Below are 17,981 nucleotides of genomic sequence, written 5' to 3' on the forward strand. Positions count from 1 at the left end.
TGCTCTGTCTCTCAATTTCCCCCCTGTCATCATCCGATCACGTATCTATGCGTCTCACAGACAGCGGAGTACAGATCATTTCAAATCAGCCATAGTCAATTACATCTGTGATGTTTGGAAATCGTGTGACATCGTGGAGTTTCCATGTTGATGTTCCGTGATGATTATTTTATTGTCATTTGTTTATTGGAGGTTCTGCACTTCTCTCGTGCTGAGATGGTTGATTTCCACCCCTCTGTGATGTCACAACAGAAGACAACATCCTTTACAGGTGAGACATCGGTCCATGACATTCCTCTAAGCATTTACACCTCCTAGTAGCAACTTAACCTCCCTGTTACTCAGTCCACACTAGATGTTACCATACCATAGACTACAGCTAACTCACGGTGATTCCCTGCATTTAACAGAAAATCATTGACCACCAAACCCCTTCGTCACACAGTGTGGAACATATAATAGTGCAATAAAATGGAGTCCGTGCCGTTAAAGGCAGGTGTTACCACAAGGAACCCCAAAGCACAGTTGGTCAGAGAGTTTGAGAGAGTAACGCAGTTTCTAAACCAGACCCCGGTACAAAGCCTCAGAAACAGGAAATCTGATACAAACCCATTACAAACGGTCTGTGCCTCAGTTCAGGTGTTTCCTTTTTGTGAAGCAAGAGTTTCCACTTAAAAGCGAGGCACCAGCAGCATTATAAGACCAGCACAGTCAGAAATGTACTACAGCCGGGGTTTTTGTAGGAGTATGATATAGACAACCAGACAAACGTTATTTTGTATTTTAACTGTTATTTTTTCTAAGAATAAAGGAGAGTGTGTTGGGGGAGTTTTATCTTGTATTGTGGTTCAGAACCAATGTCACCGTGACCTTGACTGTAGACCTGTATATGTCATGTTTAGGTATTGATAGTACAATGAGTTACAAAAAAAGAAAATATAATTATACCCTGAAATGAATGACGGCAGATTAAAAAGTGAATAGAATCAATAGATCGTGGATGAATGTGTCAGTGTGTAACACAGTGTACAGCGATGACTGTTTGGGGTTTTTTGGAATGACTCCTTAAAAGAGAATGTTGTCTGCTTTGAATCACACGCCTTTATCTGTGTTGATCACTAGTACATACTGTAGGGAGAAGTGTAAGTATTTTGTGTTATTTTACACCAAACCTAGAAACACAAAACAAAAATACCAGGCAGGTATTCAATGAATCAGAAAGTATCATTGCTTACCTTTTCACCTGGGTGGACAGTGACACCATAAACAATATTCTGTCAATATATTTTCTTGTTAAAATAGAAGATACACATGTAAATGATTAAACCAGTACAGCTGTCAAAGTTTAAATATTTAATGGTCTACAATATAATGAGCACTTGTTTCTAGTGAATGATTCTACTAATTAATTAAAGACAACACTGTATATTTGTGTCTGGCCTAGATGGTCCTCTTGATGAAAAATGAGACATAAATGTATGAAAAATAATAATAATTATATAATATATATACCTTATATCAGTCTGTTCAGATGCATATCTATATATGTTTAGGTTATAGTATAGAAGATTAAAAAATAAACAAAATCTGCACACATACCAGGCTTTGGAAAGACTTGATTCGTAACGCAGAGGCCTTCACGACCTGGAGAAATGCAAGAGCTGGGAGATTGCACAGGTGCCTGGTCTGTGTGTTGAGGTGCCCCAGTCCAGAATCACTCCTCTCTGTCTGAACTAGAGCATGCGTTCCCCACGTGTGAGAGGTGACGGCTGTGCCTGAATGAAACCCTCGGCCCCCTGAGATCGAGGCTGCGGAGTCAGGCAGTGAGACTGAGAGTGAGGCCTCTTGTTTGTCTTCTCTTGTTTTCCTTTTATTGAATGGCCTCCAATGGCTGCCCCTCAAACTCCTGCTCTTCTGTCCAGTGAGCCCCACCCCCTTTTCCGCAAGACCCTAAAATGCTTCCTGGCAACAGGCAAAGAAAGGGTGACCTAAGACCCCTAGCCTCAGGCCCCGCTCCCCTCCCCTCCCTTTGCACCTTGGCCTATGAAAGAGGACAATTGCATTTTCCGTCCTGTGGACACTTCTTTTGAAGTCTTTCCTTTTTGTCCTTTGTTTGTTGAGTCAGCCCGGGCTGATGTTTCGGTTGCTGGTTTAATAGTAAGTGAGATCTTATTTTGACGGCTGGGGACCATGATTTCTTTCGGTGTTTTATGGAGTCAGTGATTTGATGGTTTGAAACAAGACTTTTCATTCATGAACGTTCCTTTACACTTCTTTATTGATAAGCATTTTAAATCATTATTGATTAACGACTCTCCAACATAAGCAGCACAATTGATTTACTAGCCTGTCTCTGATAAAGCTGTGAAAATGTGTACTTCCAATAAACAACAATTAGATCATTATGGTGACTGTTGGGAATTAGCTTAGATTAAAGTTGGTAGGAGTGATTCTTTGCACACAAAACCTCCTTTATATTATAGAGACATGTACAATCTCTGGCAATTCCTTGTCAAAATGAACGTGTATAAATATGTTTCAGCCCTGCTTGGTTTATAGTAGTTTATCAATCCACTATAGATCGTGTGAGTGCATTTAAAAATAGTTCTGCTTGTGGACAACTCGCTTAAAAAATTAGCAGCATTGATTGGAGGTCAAGTAATCCGCAGGAGAGGCCAAAGGTCAGTGCTGGGTTCCCTGGGTGCAGTCATCAATTATGCAGCAGACAGGAGGCTGATGGATTGCTTTTGGGTTTAAGAGGAGAAAACAGAGAGGACTGTCCGGCTACATTTCCTCACGAAACGGCTCCTGTAGGATGTGTTGTTTGTTTTCGATCATTAGAGCTACTTTTTAGGCTTAAAGTCGTCCACTCTGGCCCTGTGAGTCACTACCTCTATTCATCACCATGCTATGGCTGTGAATTCAATGCAAAGTGAATTTTTACACACACACACATAGTTGTGTACTACATTGTGTCATAATTAGTTTATTTTCTCTCAACATACGGACAAATTAGATGAGAAGTGGAAACGGGAAACTTTTCTTTGTCTTCTTTGGCTCAAGAGGAGATAGTTTTGAGCCAAGATTTAAATTCCAAACCTCTCTATAGATCAGACTATGTGGATTCCAAACATGTATATATTTATGAATGAGAATTGCACTGCGGTAAAAGTAGTTCAGAGTTTAATGAAAGAAATTAGTGTGTTGCCTTATTTTTAATTCTCCTCTGGGCACCCTGGTAAATACGATGATCCCCCTCAATGGTGATGTTCAAGCTTAATTTGAATTAATAGTATGCATAGAAGTAAAGCTTGAGGGGGAAAAGGGCAAATACTTAAACAGCAGCATTGAGTGGAATTCTGTAATCAAAACCCTCATCCCATAAGGAGTTTGCATTCCCACATTCAGAGGTGTTCTGTATATGCTAGAAGTGAATAATACATTTACCTTCGATCTAAACTATGCCACAATAGCACAAATGCATTTATAAATGCTATATATGTTTTTGGTTGGGTTCCATTCTTCTTCTTTTTTTGTTTTTCAAAAGCCCCTTTCCTAACATTGGTTGGAATCGACATACAATGGAAGCAGGTTTTAATGGTTGGGGTGGAAAAATACTCGCAAGACTATTGATTGAAATGCTGACAATAGGACCAAGTGTGCAACAGCATCTTCAGATTTAACTGCAGTTCTGTAATTCTCCAACAGATGGCGGTGGAGCAGTGTCTCAGTCAGGGAGTCAATCTTTGTGAAAACAAATAACGTTCATTAATGGGATACTGTTCTGTGACTGGACTCTGGGATAGTGGACACTGAGACTGGACTCTGGGATACTGTACTGTCTGTGACTGGACTCTGGGATAGTGGACACTGAGACTGGACTCTGGGATAGTGGACACTGAGACTGGACTCTGGGATACTGTACTGTCTGTGACTGGACTCTGGGATAGTGGACACTGAGACTGGACTCTGGGATAGTGGACACTGAGACTGGACTCTGGGATACTGTACTGTCTGTGACTGGACTCTGGGATACTGTACTGTCTGTGACTGGACTCTGGGATAGTGGACACTGAGACAGGACTCTGGGATAGTGGACACTGAGACTGGACTCTGGGATACTGTACTGTCTGTGACTGGACTCTGGGATAGTGGACACTGAGACTGGACTCTGGGATACTGTACTGTCTGTGACTGGACTCTGGGATAGTGGACACTGAGACTGGACTCTGGGATAGTGGACACTGAGACTGGACTCTGGGATACTGTACTGTCTGTGACTGGACTCTGGGATAGTGGACACTGAGACTGGACTCTGGGATAGTGGACACTGAGACTGGACTCTGGGATACTGTACTGTCTGTGACTGGACTCTGGGATAGTGGACACTGAGACAGGACTCTGGGATAGTGGACACTGAGACTGGACTCTGGGATACTGTACTGTCTGTGACTGGACTCTGGGATACTGTACTGTCTGTGACTGGACTCTGGGATAGTGGACACTGAGACTGGACTCTGGGATACTGTACTGTCTGTGACTGGACTCTGGGATAGTGGACACTGAGACTGGACTCTGGGATACTGTACTGTCTGTGACTGGACTCTGGGATACTGTACTGTCTGTGACTGGACTCTGGGATAGTGGACACTGAGACTGGACTCTGGGATACTGTACTGTCTGTGACTGGACTCTGGGATAGTGGACACTGAGACTGGACTCTGGGATAGTGGACACTGAGACTGGACTCTGGGATACTGTACTGTCTGTGACTGGACTCTGGGATAGTGGACACTGAGACTGGACTCTGGGATACTGTACTGTCTGTGACTGGACTCTGGGATACTGGACACTGAGACTGGACTCTGGGATACTGTACTGTCTGTGACTGGACTCTGGGATAGTGGACACTGAGACTGGACTCTGGGATACTGTACTGTCTGTGACTGGACTCTGGGATACTGGACACTGAGACTGGACTCTGGGATACTGGACACTGAGACTGGACTCTGGGATACTGTACTGTGACTGGACTCTGGGAAGTTTGTATTGTTTGAATTGTGTTAGAGGTGGATGTTTATAGTTGAATAGTCAATTGTCCAAAAGCAGATTGTCCATTTCTATAAAATCTCACTGGTCCACTAGATTAGATTTACAAATTGGCTTTGAAGAGTTTATGATTGAAGTGAATATTTGATTTGTTTGTTTGGGTTGTTTTTATTTATATCGGATGCTTTATCTCGTTTTGTTGTCTACACATGTGAATATGTTAATTCTGGCTAACCAATTCACTAATCTAATTGAGCTTGTTATGACAATGACTAACTGCCAAATGACAAGTTTGTTTTTAGAGTTTTAATTCTGTTGATATGATCGTAAAAGTCCCTCTCATTCTAGGTAAAAGCAGTTTGTTTTAGATACATTAGAACTTCTGTTGTTTGGGGTATTTTGTGGTTTTTCATATATCTCTGGACCTGACCGGCCAAACAAAGGTTGTGGCATTAATAATAATAATCATCATCATCATCATCATCATAATAATAATAATAATAAATGTCACTATCAATTATTTATTTCTCTGTTTTTCCCATAATTCCTCTCTGGGTATTGTTCCGCTGAAAACATCTTTAGAAGTAAATCAGTATTTGGCTGCAAGGTACTGTTGTTCTACTCTGTATATTCCAGCAGACAGTAAAGATAATTGTTACCTATAACAATATTTTTAAACGTTAATAAAACATTTAGTTTCACTATAGTCACATTAATTTGTCCACTGTTTATCTGTCCAGCAGGTGGCATCAGAGATCTCTAAATGTGGCCAACGGTCTGTGCTACATTTCCTGGGGTGAGATTTCGATTTCTATCTGAAGTTATGTATATGTGCAAGCTAATTAACTGGTTGATTAATTGGGATTATATGGTATCTTTTTTTAATGACTGAAAGCCTGTCCATGGCAGTGATTTTCCCCTTATATCTTTGTGGAGAACTTGCTTTAAAACTAAGCGGAAAAGGCTTACACTGCATGAATCATATTCTATAAACTTCACATCACATCAGTGTAGTATTATACAATATATAGGCAAGCAGTGGAAGTCATCTCTGTGACTGGCAAAGTAAATGATTGCCAGCAGTAATAGTAAGTGTCTGCAGTGATGTTTTCAAAACAGCTGGATGCACGTTTCACCACAGAAGCATTACAACACAGTAGAGGCTGCCGTTAAGTGATTGTGCATTTGCCATTGCTGTTTGCCAGCTGCGTATTGATCCATTGACCCAATTAAGTAATTCCTTGAATGTTAGTGAAGCAGCATCTCAAAATTCCCTCAAACAGCGGGTCACATCCATAGACAGGCACAAGGTCGTTCTTGTTTGCCAGCCGTTGCAGTAGCATGACCACTTACTTCCCAAAGTGTCCTGGTTGGCAGAGGAACGCTTACATGTGCAAACCAATCTTTAAGAGCTGTAGCTGAACCAAATCAAACCCCTCCGTGACTCACAAAAACAATCCAATGAGACGTGCATTCCCTTTAAGACCAGTCTCCGTGTTTCGGGGGAGTTTGTGATCCTTTCACAAAGAGCTTTTTATTTACCTGGACGGTCTGTCTGTCTGGGATCCCGCTGTACACGATCTGCGGCACCGTCTGCCTCCCATTGCTGCTGCTGGCGCTGGTGCTGCTGGTGCTGCTGGCGGTGGAGGTGGCAGCGCTGCTGGAGGTGGGTGGCACTGGGTCACTCTCCATGGTGCCTTCCCCCTGGTTCACTGGAGCTCACACCACCTGGATCCACGGCTACAGCTCGGAGAGGCCCACGTCAACCTGGCGGGAGAAAGGGAAGGCGGGGACAGGGGGAGGTCAGGAGTGGGGCTTTCGTTCAGCGTCTTGTTTTAGTTTGATATCTTCTCTATTTTGTACCTGAAGCTTTTTTTGTGGGGAAGGTTTGGGTGGATGAATCTAAATCTTCCTTTCTAATATAGTGTTGAATAGAGACCAAGACCCTTTAGTAAGGACAAAGACTAAGATAAATGAAGCTGAGTGTCTGATAAGCCCCCCTGGGTGTTGAGTTGGAGGGCAGCGGCTTCGTTTTCGTCTCACGGAGCTGAGCTGCTCTGATGTTGTGATGGTCCTCTCCCCTCTTTCATCCATCAACGCAATCTCTCCCAAAGGACTGACAAGATAGACACAGGGTTCACGGAGGGCTAGACAGTAATGACATGAAGCTATACATGGTACATGCATTTTTAATTAACTAAATAATGGATTTATTATTATTACTACAGTGTTTTAATGTTAGTTCACCTGGAGTATTATGAGGAAAAACTTTGGGTTCCTTAGTTTCAAATAACATTGTTTTTAAGAGAAACTTGTTAGCCCAGTAGTTTAATCACACAGAGTTTGAATCCAGCTTCAGTTGCCAGTGGGCTGTTGATCGTGTCAGATGAACCAACAAGCCAAAACCCATTTAGGTAAGGAATTAGGAATGGTACTTAAAGCATGTTGCAGAGCTTAAGGCAGTTAAGTTGTCTGTCGGCTTTCAACGATCCCTTTAACAACATACAATCTAAATACAAATGTCCCACCGGTAATTAAATAGCCATAAACGTAACTCTGTAATTGTTTCATGCTTCATCGTGACACGAGTTTCGTTTGCCAGCCGTCATTATCCTTGGTGAGGTTTTTGGGATTGACACGTGTTTCAACAGTTTCTCTCCTACACTTTGATATCCAGCTATAAAGGCTCAAGTCTGGGAGCTGCTCTCCCCCTGGCCTGTGACCTCTCACCCTGCTACCTTGCAGGCCCCGGCACAGGACTAAAGGACAGGGCGTCAGGTTACTAACAAATTGACAGCTTAAAAGGCCATTTAGAGAAACACGAGACTATCTCACATCTCTGAAATGCATTAAATGAGCCAAATCTCGTTCTATAGTCCCGTACTACTTTGCCTGCCTGATAGTCTGTGCGTTGGAGCTGGTGACGGTAAACACGCTTTGCAACATGATATCAAACTTAAGCAACAGAAAACATCACGTTAACTCAGTGTGTAAAATTAATCAGACAACATATACACTAATGAAAAGATTTTGTGGCAAGCAATGCCAATGTCAGACATGTTTCTATGCGTCCGGTACAAGGCTTCTGTGTTTAATTGATTTCTGATTTAGTTATACCTTTATTGTACCCTTGCATCAATTTCAGTTCTTTATAATAGATCAATTTTAAAAGAAAGAGGACCGAAGCAATGTTTCGGCAGGTAGTAAGATAACAGGTTCCTGTCATCACCACACTGAATGATCATACTTGTTTGACGTGCAATAATCTTAAGTGGATGGTCATAAAACAACCTTTTTGTGATATCATGCTTGTATGCAATCCTCAAATACTCAGTTGTAGAGTAGGGCTTTCATCCGTCCATCCAGTTTACACCTGCAACTCACCCTCCCTTTTGATCTATGTTATTCTAATTGAACAAACGGATCAGTGCAATAGAGGCGACACGAATCCCAATCTGAATAATGTCTTGCTTTTATTATTATTTATTTCTTAGCAGATGCCCTTTGAGCTTAGCATGTCATCTACATCATATCCCTATCAGCAAGCAAGTGACCTACATGTCCTTCCTCTGGAATCATGTCACAAAGCTCTTCCCCATATCAGAGCGAGGGAACGATGTCAGACCTCTGTCAGTCATAGGTGGAATGAAGAGAAAGCTATTTAACACGGTCGTAACGTGTCTGGGGTATTTTCAAGATCAGCCATGTTATCTGCTTTGCATGCGCTAGTTTTGGTGCCGGAGGAGACTGAGGAATGAGGGCCGGTCTCCCCCGAGCAGAGAGCGACACGTTTACAGCTGTTTCTCCCGTGACGTGGTTGGCCCTACAGCGCCCTCATTGCCCTGGATCGTTTCTCAAATTTGTTGAATCACAAAAAGCTTTGGCACTCTCCTCGACTTCTCGTGGCTCCTCTGGGTTTTAAAGAGAGCATTAGCTACATTTTGTAGCAACAACTGCTTAGATCCTCTGCATGGGAATGCTTCCTGCTTTTCAGTTCTTCCCCGCAGATTGTTGAAACAGGGAGCATTGTATATAGATGACATTAGCAACAGGTTGGAATAAGTAGATCTCTTCTCCAAGAAAGGTGATTTATGTTGTAAGACATTTTCCCACTCGTATATCTCAATAACCTGGCCTCTGTTGTGTTATTACAGTAATGTGTACATCATACACGCGAGGTGCAGTAAAAAGTACATTAGCAGTGTGACGGGCTTTGTTTTCTGTAATAAATCAGGGGTGATTGGGGAAATGGTGGGCTTTGCAGAGCAGGGTTGGATGCTAAAGCAAGTTAATAAGTGGTTTTCCAAGGGAGAGAAGCCCTGTTTTGTCACAAGCCATGTAAAAATGTTCCAAACAGAATCATTGCCTTTCCTTCCATGGAAAGAAATAAGTTAGTCTGGAAAAATAAAACTATATGAAAATGTGTTGTAAAAAGCATCAGCTAATGCCACAGTGTACTCCAGAATTAATCAATCCAATCAGAGGTTTAGCTGCTTTAGTTACATACAGATCAGAAACAAAACTCATTGGCACATCCTCTGTAGGTTTGTCTGATACTCCACCAGAAAGAGCTCCCTTAAGTATGTGGGTAGGCAGCCATTATCATCACACAACACAATGTGTGTAATACAGGCATTCTGTGCTGGACAGAACATGAAGTAGCATTACACGCTTTGTAGAGAAGTGACAGATGTACAGCGTTCACTGTCATAATCACAGCTTTTCAAAGCAGCTCAATTTGGTGTATAATCAAGAACTGTGCCAAGAGCTTGTCTTCACCAGACTTTGTCAGAAGTTGGAGTACACTTCTCAGATATGTGCATGACATGTATGCACAAGAAGCATCATATTTATATACAGCTAATTAAAATCCTGGCTCGTTGCTTTCAATGAGTGATGGTGTCTATCTTCTACACTGTGCGTTTTAGATCCCTGTGCCTTATAGGAGAAGAAAACATAGCCTTTAGGGAGACTTTATTCAGACAACACCTATGTTTCCTGTTTTCTCTGAAGATGAAATAGTTTCCAACATAGAATAAGAGGCTGTAACAATTAACATACGATGGAGAGATAGAGTCCTATCTTACTAAATCTACTTATCCATCCATATTCAGTAACCACTTCATCCACAAAAGGATCATGGTGGGCCGGACTGGCCTAACCTGGGGGACACAGGGTACAAGGCACTATAATAGCGGCATTTTCACTCTACCTTTGCCACAGCTTCTAGGCATGTGATTACAAGCTGGGTTTTTAGTCGAGAAGCAACTCCACTTGTTCCCTCATTTGAGCAAGAGTTAACACAGAACAGAAGGGAGAATTAGGAAAAGCCAGAGACAGCGGTCTCCCAGGACTGGGCGCTCCTCAGTACTGGTGGTGAGCCAGTGCCGTTTGTCACATAAACATGTACATTCAAAGCACAGATGAAGCATTAATACAGTCCTTGCAAATCTAATTTTTTAATATAAATCCTTATAAGGGAAACCACATCTGTTCCACTGATCTCTCTGTGGATCTACTGTATGAGATATTGACAGTCACGTCCTAAATAATGCAATGCCTAACTGAAGCCAAATCCTCCTCACAACCCCCCCCCCCCCCCAACAACCACTTTCCCTTAAATAGCAAGGGACAGTAGTGGTGTGCTACAAATGCTAATATAAAAATAAATTGCTCTAGCTTGACCATCCCATGAAGGCATATAAATGCTAAGCAGTGTGATATACTGCACAGCTCTTGCCGTAAGACACGCGATCATGGTGAAACATTCCCGTTATCTCAACGGTAGATCTGTCTAAAAGATTCTGCACAAAGCTTCGCAGCACAATCTGCATGTTAGAGAATGAAGCCAGACCAAACAATAGCAGATGCCTCTTCGGTCTCACTATATCATTGAGTCCAGGTTTGATTCCCCTGGCATTGCAATGATCCGCACCATGATTTTGTTGTTAGACAGCCTTAACTTTGCCAAACGTCACACTAGATTAGGTCACGTCTCCGCAGTCACTCATGAGCACATAGCTACACATGTGCTCCCCCAACACACATATTGTGAACATCTTTAGCGAGATCTTAGTAATTTAAAAAGTGAAAGTAGCTTGTAAAGAAATACATTTTTCTATTATAATTACTCATTTATTTGTTTCTTTAAAGGCGGCGTTGGTTACAGTTATGCAATGTGGTACTTTTACTGCTTTGCTCTGAAGCTCTTTAATTTGAATATCTGCTAAGCTTTTCAGTCAGATTGAAATGGCTCATTCTGGTGTGATTCAGCCTGTGTCACATTTCTGCACGGGACTGAATAGTTTAATCTGAGAACAAAGCAAATCACATCCAGCACAGCAGCTTCTTCCCAAGCGAGGTTAACCCTATTAGTGGGATATTCAAAAACAATTCACCTGCAACTGTTCTGTAAAATAACTGGAAATTTCTTGTAACCGTCCTCTTCTCAGAGGCATAGCCACCTGGTATAGATACCTTAGCTGATACAGATATTACATTTAAATCATTGTCCAGCATGCTAACACAACTGTCACACAAGGGCGGTGTTTCAGCAACACTGCGTGGTCTGATAGCATCTTAGCAACACACACAATCCCTATAAAACAGCATCGGGACGCATCGATGGGCTCCACTCACCCTGATCTGGATGCAGACTGCTCTACCAGAACGTCACTCTCACCTCCATAGACAGGCCGAAGAACTAACACTCACACTTTTGTTACAAACAGCTTCCCATTCACCGCCTGGCCCTTAGCTCCTCCCCGTTACAAGAGGCAGGGGCCTATTGCGCCCATTAAACAAACACACTTCAAAGAGAGCTGGCCCTGCCTCTCTCTGGATACTTCCTCAGAGGAGGAGGGGGTTAATGAGGAGATGGGGGGGTGGGGGAGACAGGACTTCCTAGACCCACAAGCCCAACAGCTACAGTAACCTCTCTGCTCCAGCGACTCCAGCTAGACTAATTGATGTGTGAGGGAGACCTACACCTGCCACACGGCTGGGTTCCACCACACGCTCAAACACTTATCTGCACAATTAAACAGTTACACACTCAGGCATATGCGCCACTATATTTGGGGGGACTCCCTGCTGGCTTCCAGTATATTCCCCTCGATGATTAGCACTTCCCCGCCCCGTTACACTCCACACAGGGTGGAAAGAATCAGTGGATGAAACCTTCCTTGTACTTTCAGCAGACGACAATACATCTCCGTGCTGAATAACCGGGGTTGTGTGATTTCAGTCACATGTGTACTGACCTAAACTCTTTTTATCTTCTCACAAATGATACACAAAGACTAGGAATGGGAGCGGAAAGAAAGCAAAGCACAAATCCAGAGCCGGAGGAGAAAGAAAATGCACATCGTGAGGATTCAACAGTTTTTCTCCATCTTCGATTATAGACTGGGGTTTCTTTCTCAGTTTGCTATGATTTAACACGCCTCGTCTTTCCAGTGAAGTATTTTATGAGGTACCTCGGCCCAGTTTGAATTCCCGAAGTCCCGGCCATCGAGAACTACAACGCTCCACCACAAACCGTGAAGGCATCTCCTGGATCTTAGAGGAGAAGACTTTGGATGCAGGGTGTACTGGAAAGCGATGTTTCCCTGATGCAGACATCGACATTGAGTGTCACACACCGTTGGTAACCTGAGAGGTGGGAATAAATAAACAGGAGCAGATTTCTACTTTTTTTTTCTCTCTTCATTACTCAGCTGGTTGGTGCGGCACACTGCACATTACCTCCACTCAATTGCCTCTCTGCCTCTCTTTCTTTCTCTCTCTCTCTTCCCCCAAACCAAGACACAGACCGGCCACTGCTCAGCCACCCATGACGCTCAGCGATCTGGGTGGCTGCAGACAATATCCAAGTGTTATCTTCATTCACTCGTCCTCAGCCGCTCCCTCGCTCTTGCCTTTGTGGCGGCCGTGTCGGCGCTGCCAGCCGGTCTCTCCTCGTGTGCTCCCTCGTTAGCGGCCGCGGCGAGTGGCCCCTCACTTGAATGACTTGCTGGCTGGCCTGATTGCAGACTTCCTTTTTTGCTGCACAAAGGGGCCTTGTAATTTTGGGTGATGTAACAAACCCTGTCAAATCCTGACATGTTATTCCACCATCCACGCTGCATGACAATCGAAGGGTCAAAAATCAACCCCCAAAATGTCAGTGAATCATCATTGTCATCATCATAATAATATCTGACCCTTCATACAGGGAATGGACTTGATTTTGGACAGATTGTTGTTTGATTGCAATGGCAAGTACCATAAATTAAAGATCAGTAAAGAAGTTTTTTTGGTTTTTGTTTCGGTATTGATTTTTCTTTCAGATTTGAAGTCTGGTGTTCCTCTACCGAGCCTTCTATGACACATACGTTTGATTTGCTTTTCCATAGTGTAGTCTCAAAGCTGACATCTCGCACACGTCTGACGTCACTTATCAGTGGACGGAGACTGGCGTGTTCAAGAGAAGTAGCGGGCGAACCGGGGGGGTGTTGAGGAGAAGGGCTTGAAGAAGTCAGGGGTCAAAGCTGTTGTTGAAGGTCTTATCTACTAGGTAAATGCCATTCTCGGAGCACAGAAGCTACCATGAGAGGAAACGCAACTCTCTGAAACACAGCATATACAACAGCAACACTCTGACTCCGAGTATATGATACATATCGTGCCGTATCAGTTAGCAGGTCACGGCCGACTTCTACGGTGTACTACACACCTACAATCAGTTATGGGGTATAAAGGTTTTGAGCATTACTGAGAAACACTAGTATTTCCTGCTGAACAAATAGTAGTTAAAGGTGCAAACCAAAAGATGTTACTAGTGACTCTGGAATATTTCTGGTTAAAATTGAAACCTCGTGATTTAACCATTTAGTGAAATTTCTCATTTGGAGAAATCCATCCACAAATCACCCAAAACAAACAGTGGAAAACATGAGGTAGAACACATTGAGTAATCACCTGAAATATAACATTCAAAAGGCAGACGTGCTGCTTGCTTTTTAAAATAAACAACTTCCCTGAGGACAATCCAGATTGTGTCCAAAAGTGAGCTAATTATTACCAACTGTGATTGTGGTTTAGAGATAAGGGAAGAGTGCTTGCTCAACTGGACAGAAAAACAGTCCCCTTCAAACAGACTGCCCTCCCCTCCCCCCGGGCAGGCACTGACCAGATGGACAGGACACTCAATCCCTGCTGGTCTGTACTGGACAAAACACAGAAGTGTGGACACTTTGATCATATTCCACTGGCCAGCATCAGATAGCCACCACACTATCTGCTGCCTATCCCCTCCCCCCCACTGAGCTTTTACAGTCTGTCAGAGCTCAGAGCATGCTTTTAAACAATTAATTGAGGTGATTCAATTTGGTGTGGAGTTTAAGTAGCATTTTCCTGCTGAATGAACACGTGTGGGAGGTCCAGGGGCAAACACAGTCACCTATGAAATGAAAACCACCTTCTGTACAAATAAATAGTAGTAAAGTCAACGCACAGTAGCTTTTATGAAGAAGCATGCTTGTAGTTATGGATACTGAGTCCCACAGTCAATCAAACCATAAAAGTGTAATATATAACTTACTTTTCCCAGACTGCATTGCCTTGCTATAGCCACGTACTGCTGTGCTAGAGTATTTTAATTCACATCTAAGCTCTCACTTGGACAGCAGTGCACCATGGGAAGATTTACTTTGATGTCGGTTCCCTTCCTGATCAGTTTGGTCATCAAAACCCTTTGCAAAATACAGCTGTTAAATGTGAAACCTTCAACGAGGATACCATTTGATTTAATCACAGTATAGCCTTTTTAACAACGTGACCCCAAAGTAAGTAATATCACCATGCTACACACAAAATGAGGTGATAAAAAGTGTGATTTAAATGTGTTGCTCCTTCTCAGGTATCAAGCCCAAACACTGCTTTATTTTTCTGTACATTTAATGAAGCTGCCTCTCTGTGCTGTTTCTCTGTCTGTGTGTTGGGATAAAAGCCCAGCCATTATCAGAGACATGTGACACAAGTGACACCAGACTACCTCTGCATATGTGTGTGAAAAAAAAACATACATGTTCTCCCCTGCTTTTCTGTCAACAACCCCCCCCCCCCCACATCACCTCTGTAATGCTTGATAGAAGATTTCGGCTTAGTTCTTCTTTTCAGTCACAAATATATTCTTCTAGAGAACAAGAACAAGAAAAACTGTGTGGTTTGTTTGCACTGACCTCTGCTGACTCACAATGAAGAGTGGGAATCTACTGTTTGCTGCTCTTCTCATCTATGATATTATTCACACGGTGTATGTACAAAAATATAAAAACACATGTGTCAATGCAATACTTTCAGGCAGTTTTGTGTATTCTGTCTTGATAAGAACTGAATCTTTCCTAACAGTATATTCCCTGCTTGAGTGGAAATGCATTTTGTCCTAGTTTGTATTCAGTCTTTGTTCCCAAAGAAATTACACATTATTGTTGCAATTCCCGTCACTGTCACAAAGCCTTACTCAGACTTATGTTTCATACATATATTAACACAGCAGCCAATGGGAGAATTTCAAGGTGGTTTACAGCATAAATAAGACAGAGAATTGGCCTTCCTTTTTTTTTGTGTGAAAGGGGTTAAGTATGAAAACCGCGTCTAATTTAATCGTTATTGTGACAGGAAATTAAACATGTTCACTTTATTGTTCACCAGGGAAACAGATGTGCGCAGCGATTACCTCTCCATTTCCTCTGCTGCTTTTAACCTTCCCTTTATTCACAATCCACAAACTGGCATCTAAATAGCGTGGCAGAAAGGACATGTGCCGCACATGCCTTCGGTTCATGCCTCTACTAGAGAAGTCACTATTGGCCGGGTCCCCCTCTGACGTTCCTGTGCAGAGGTTAGATCACAGGAAATTAAAGGGAGTTCAGGAACTCTGAGGGAAAATAGTAAATGCAAATGTCTTTTATCGGATATCTTCATTCCTGATATGTAGGTCAGTGCAACGGTACTGCATCTGTTAAAGGCCACGGATCTGATTTGAAGCATCTGTCTGTTGTTAGTTTCTCTTCCTTGCTTACGAGGCGTTGGCTATGGGGTGTGTGTGTTGTTTGTGTTATTTGTGACGCCTCGGCTTCTGTCCTGGAGGGAGCAGGGGCACCAGATAAACAGTGACACTGGCCAGAAACACATCCTACTGGGATGTCCCTGGAAGGTTGGATATTTGTTACCATAGCCCAATAATCTATTCATCCCCTTTCGGATTACAAGCATTACTTCTAACTTGTTCACTCCCCACCCCACAAAAAAGCAGTCTCTTATCATAACTTCCTATTTATGTATCAACTGGACCAATTGGGGTAAAAAGACCAACACTAACCGGCACGAGATGCATGGAAAGCTACGAGATAACGTTCAATGGGATCTTGAACAGTTTGGTAACATTTTAACAATGCAGTGCAGTGAATATAAGTATTTTGCTCAATTGAAATGCACTCTCAGGCATTTTGTGTTACAGCTTCCCAGAAGTGAAGAGGCCTGTCTTTTGAATGTAAAGGGGCTCTGTTAAAAGAGACTCAGTGGGAGGGGTTGACTTTATTGCTTTCTTAAAGCAGGGATAACAAGACTATGGTGCTACTTAACGCTGGCATTTAAAAGACCATTCATCAGTTCAGCTGGTGAAAGTGCCGCTGTTCGGAGAGAGCGGTTCATCTTTGCAGTCTCGGGAAAGACGGGGAACGGGGAACTGTTGGCACGGAGTTCAAGGTGTCTGTGCCTTTGTGTGCAGACGCCTGGCTGCCTGTTTTTAGGTAAAGGTAAAAGTTACCTGTGTTTCAGTGTTTGGTTACAGCAGTGTGTCGTACAGTAGCACCTATAGAGGTTCACTCAGTAAAAGTTTCAGTTGGCGCGTATTTCAGATGTCAGCAGTGTCTCGGGGCCGCCGGGGGCCATGTGTGAAATAACTGCTGTTCGGCAGACTGTTTCCAGAGCTGGCCTTTAGCAACATTTCTTGGCAGCTGCAATTTTTTTTCAGTCTCGTACACAAATAAATACAGTACAAGTGGTGTATACAAGGTATGTAATTAAATAAAGCTCTTTTGTAAGTGAATTTTCTGGGAGGGTTGCCAGTTTTCCACTGAATATTTTTTGTTCTTCATTTCCAAGAAAACACTTTGCTGCCCCCACCTTGATTCTGAAATGGTGTTCTAGTGTCCGAACTGACATCGGGAGAAGGGTCACACGTATTGTGAGCTTCATAATTCACCAATCATAATTAAGACATTCGCACACAGGACTGCTGTTCTTACACTAATCTGAAAGACATGCAGTGGCATTGTGCGATTGGACACTAACCGGCCTCTGGCTTATGTTACTGTTTTGGCCACTTGAGGTGAAGGAGGAGAGTCCTGTAGTACACCGGAAAAAAACACACGTGGGTAGCCATAAAATGGGGGACTATAGTATTTATTATTTAATAAAATAAATATGATAATATATGGAGGCAATTTTCTCATATTCCAAGGGTGTAAAGCAGTGGGGAATAAGAAAGAACTTCAAAAGTGAGACAAGGCGAATCCTACCTTCCATTGCCCCCCACTACTGCCTTGACTTATGACGTCCAGCCCCAAGAGACGCCGATCCCCGCACTAATGCAGCTCTTTGTTTACGGCCAAGTGTGTCTAACTCCAGCCAGCCAGCGCTACCCAGCTACCACCCCAGCGCCAGCAGAGCAAACAGCCCGAGCTTCCCAGTGATTATTCGGTTTCCTAGCGACAACCAACGGGGTGCCTTTGGATCCCCTGGCTGTATTTCATGCAGATTGGGCAGCATTCTTCCTTCAAATGAAGGGTGAGGAAATTAGGAAATTAGAAAGATGTGACTATTCTCCCCCTCTCTCTCTCTCTCTCTCTCTCTCTCTCTCTCTCTCTCTCTCTCTCTCTGTCTCG

The 17,981-nt window shown here is 43.0% G+C and overlaps 1 protein-coding gene across 8 annotated transcripts in view; it reads right to left on the reverse strand.

Annotated features, from left to right (window-relative positions):
* LOC136714214 (polyhomeotic-like protein 2) overlaps positions 1–17,981 on the reverse strand; it is a 69,564-nt gene that overhangs the window by 36,110 nt on the left and 15,473 nt on the right. For 7 of the 8 annotated variants that reach the window (XM_066691577.1, XM_066691575.1, XM_066691576.1 and 4 more), the window contains exon 3: positions 6,592–6,816. In XM_066691577.1, the coding sequence (XP_066547674.1) occupies positions 6,592–6,741 (150 nt within the window). In that variant the 5' untranslated portion in view covers positions 6,742–6,816. Of the gene's footprint in view, positions 1–6,591; positions 6,817–11,688; positions 11,748–17,981 lie in introns of those variants that run through there. The other variant, XM_066691571.1, reaches the window with a different exon arrangement.

This window comes from Amia ocellicauda, chromosome 18 (assembly GCF_036373705.1).
Source record: "Amia ocellicauda isolate fAmiCal2 chromosome 18, fAmiCal2.hap1, whole genome shotgun sequence".
Taxonomy (NCBI): Eukaryota; Metazoa; Chordata; class Actinopteri; order Amiiformes; family Amiidae; genus Amia; species Amia ocellicauda.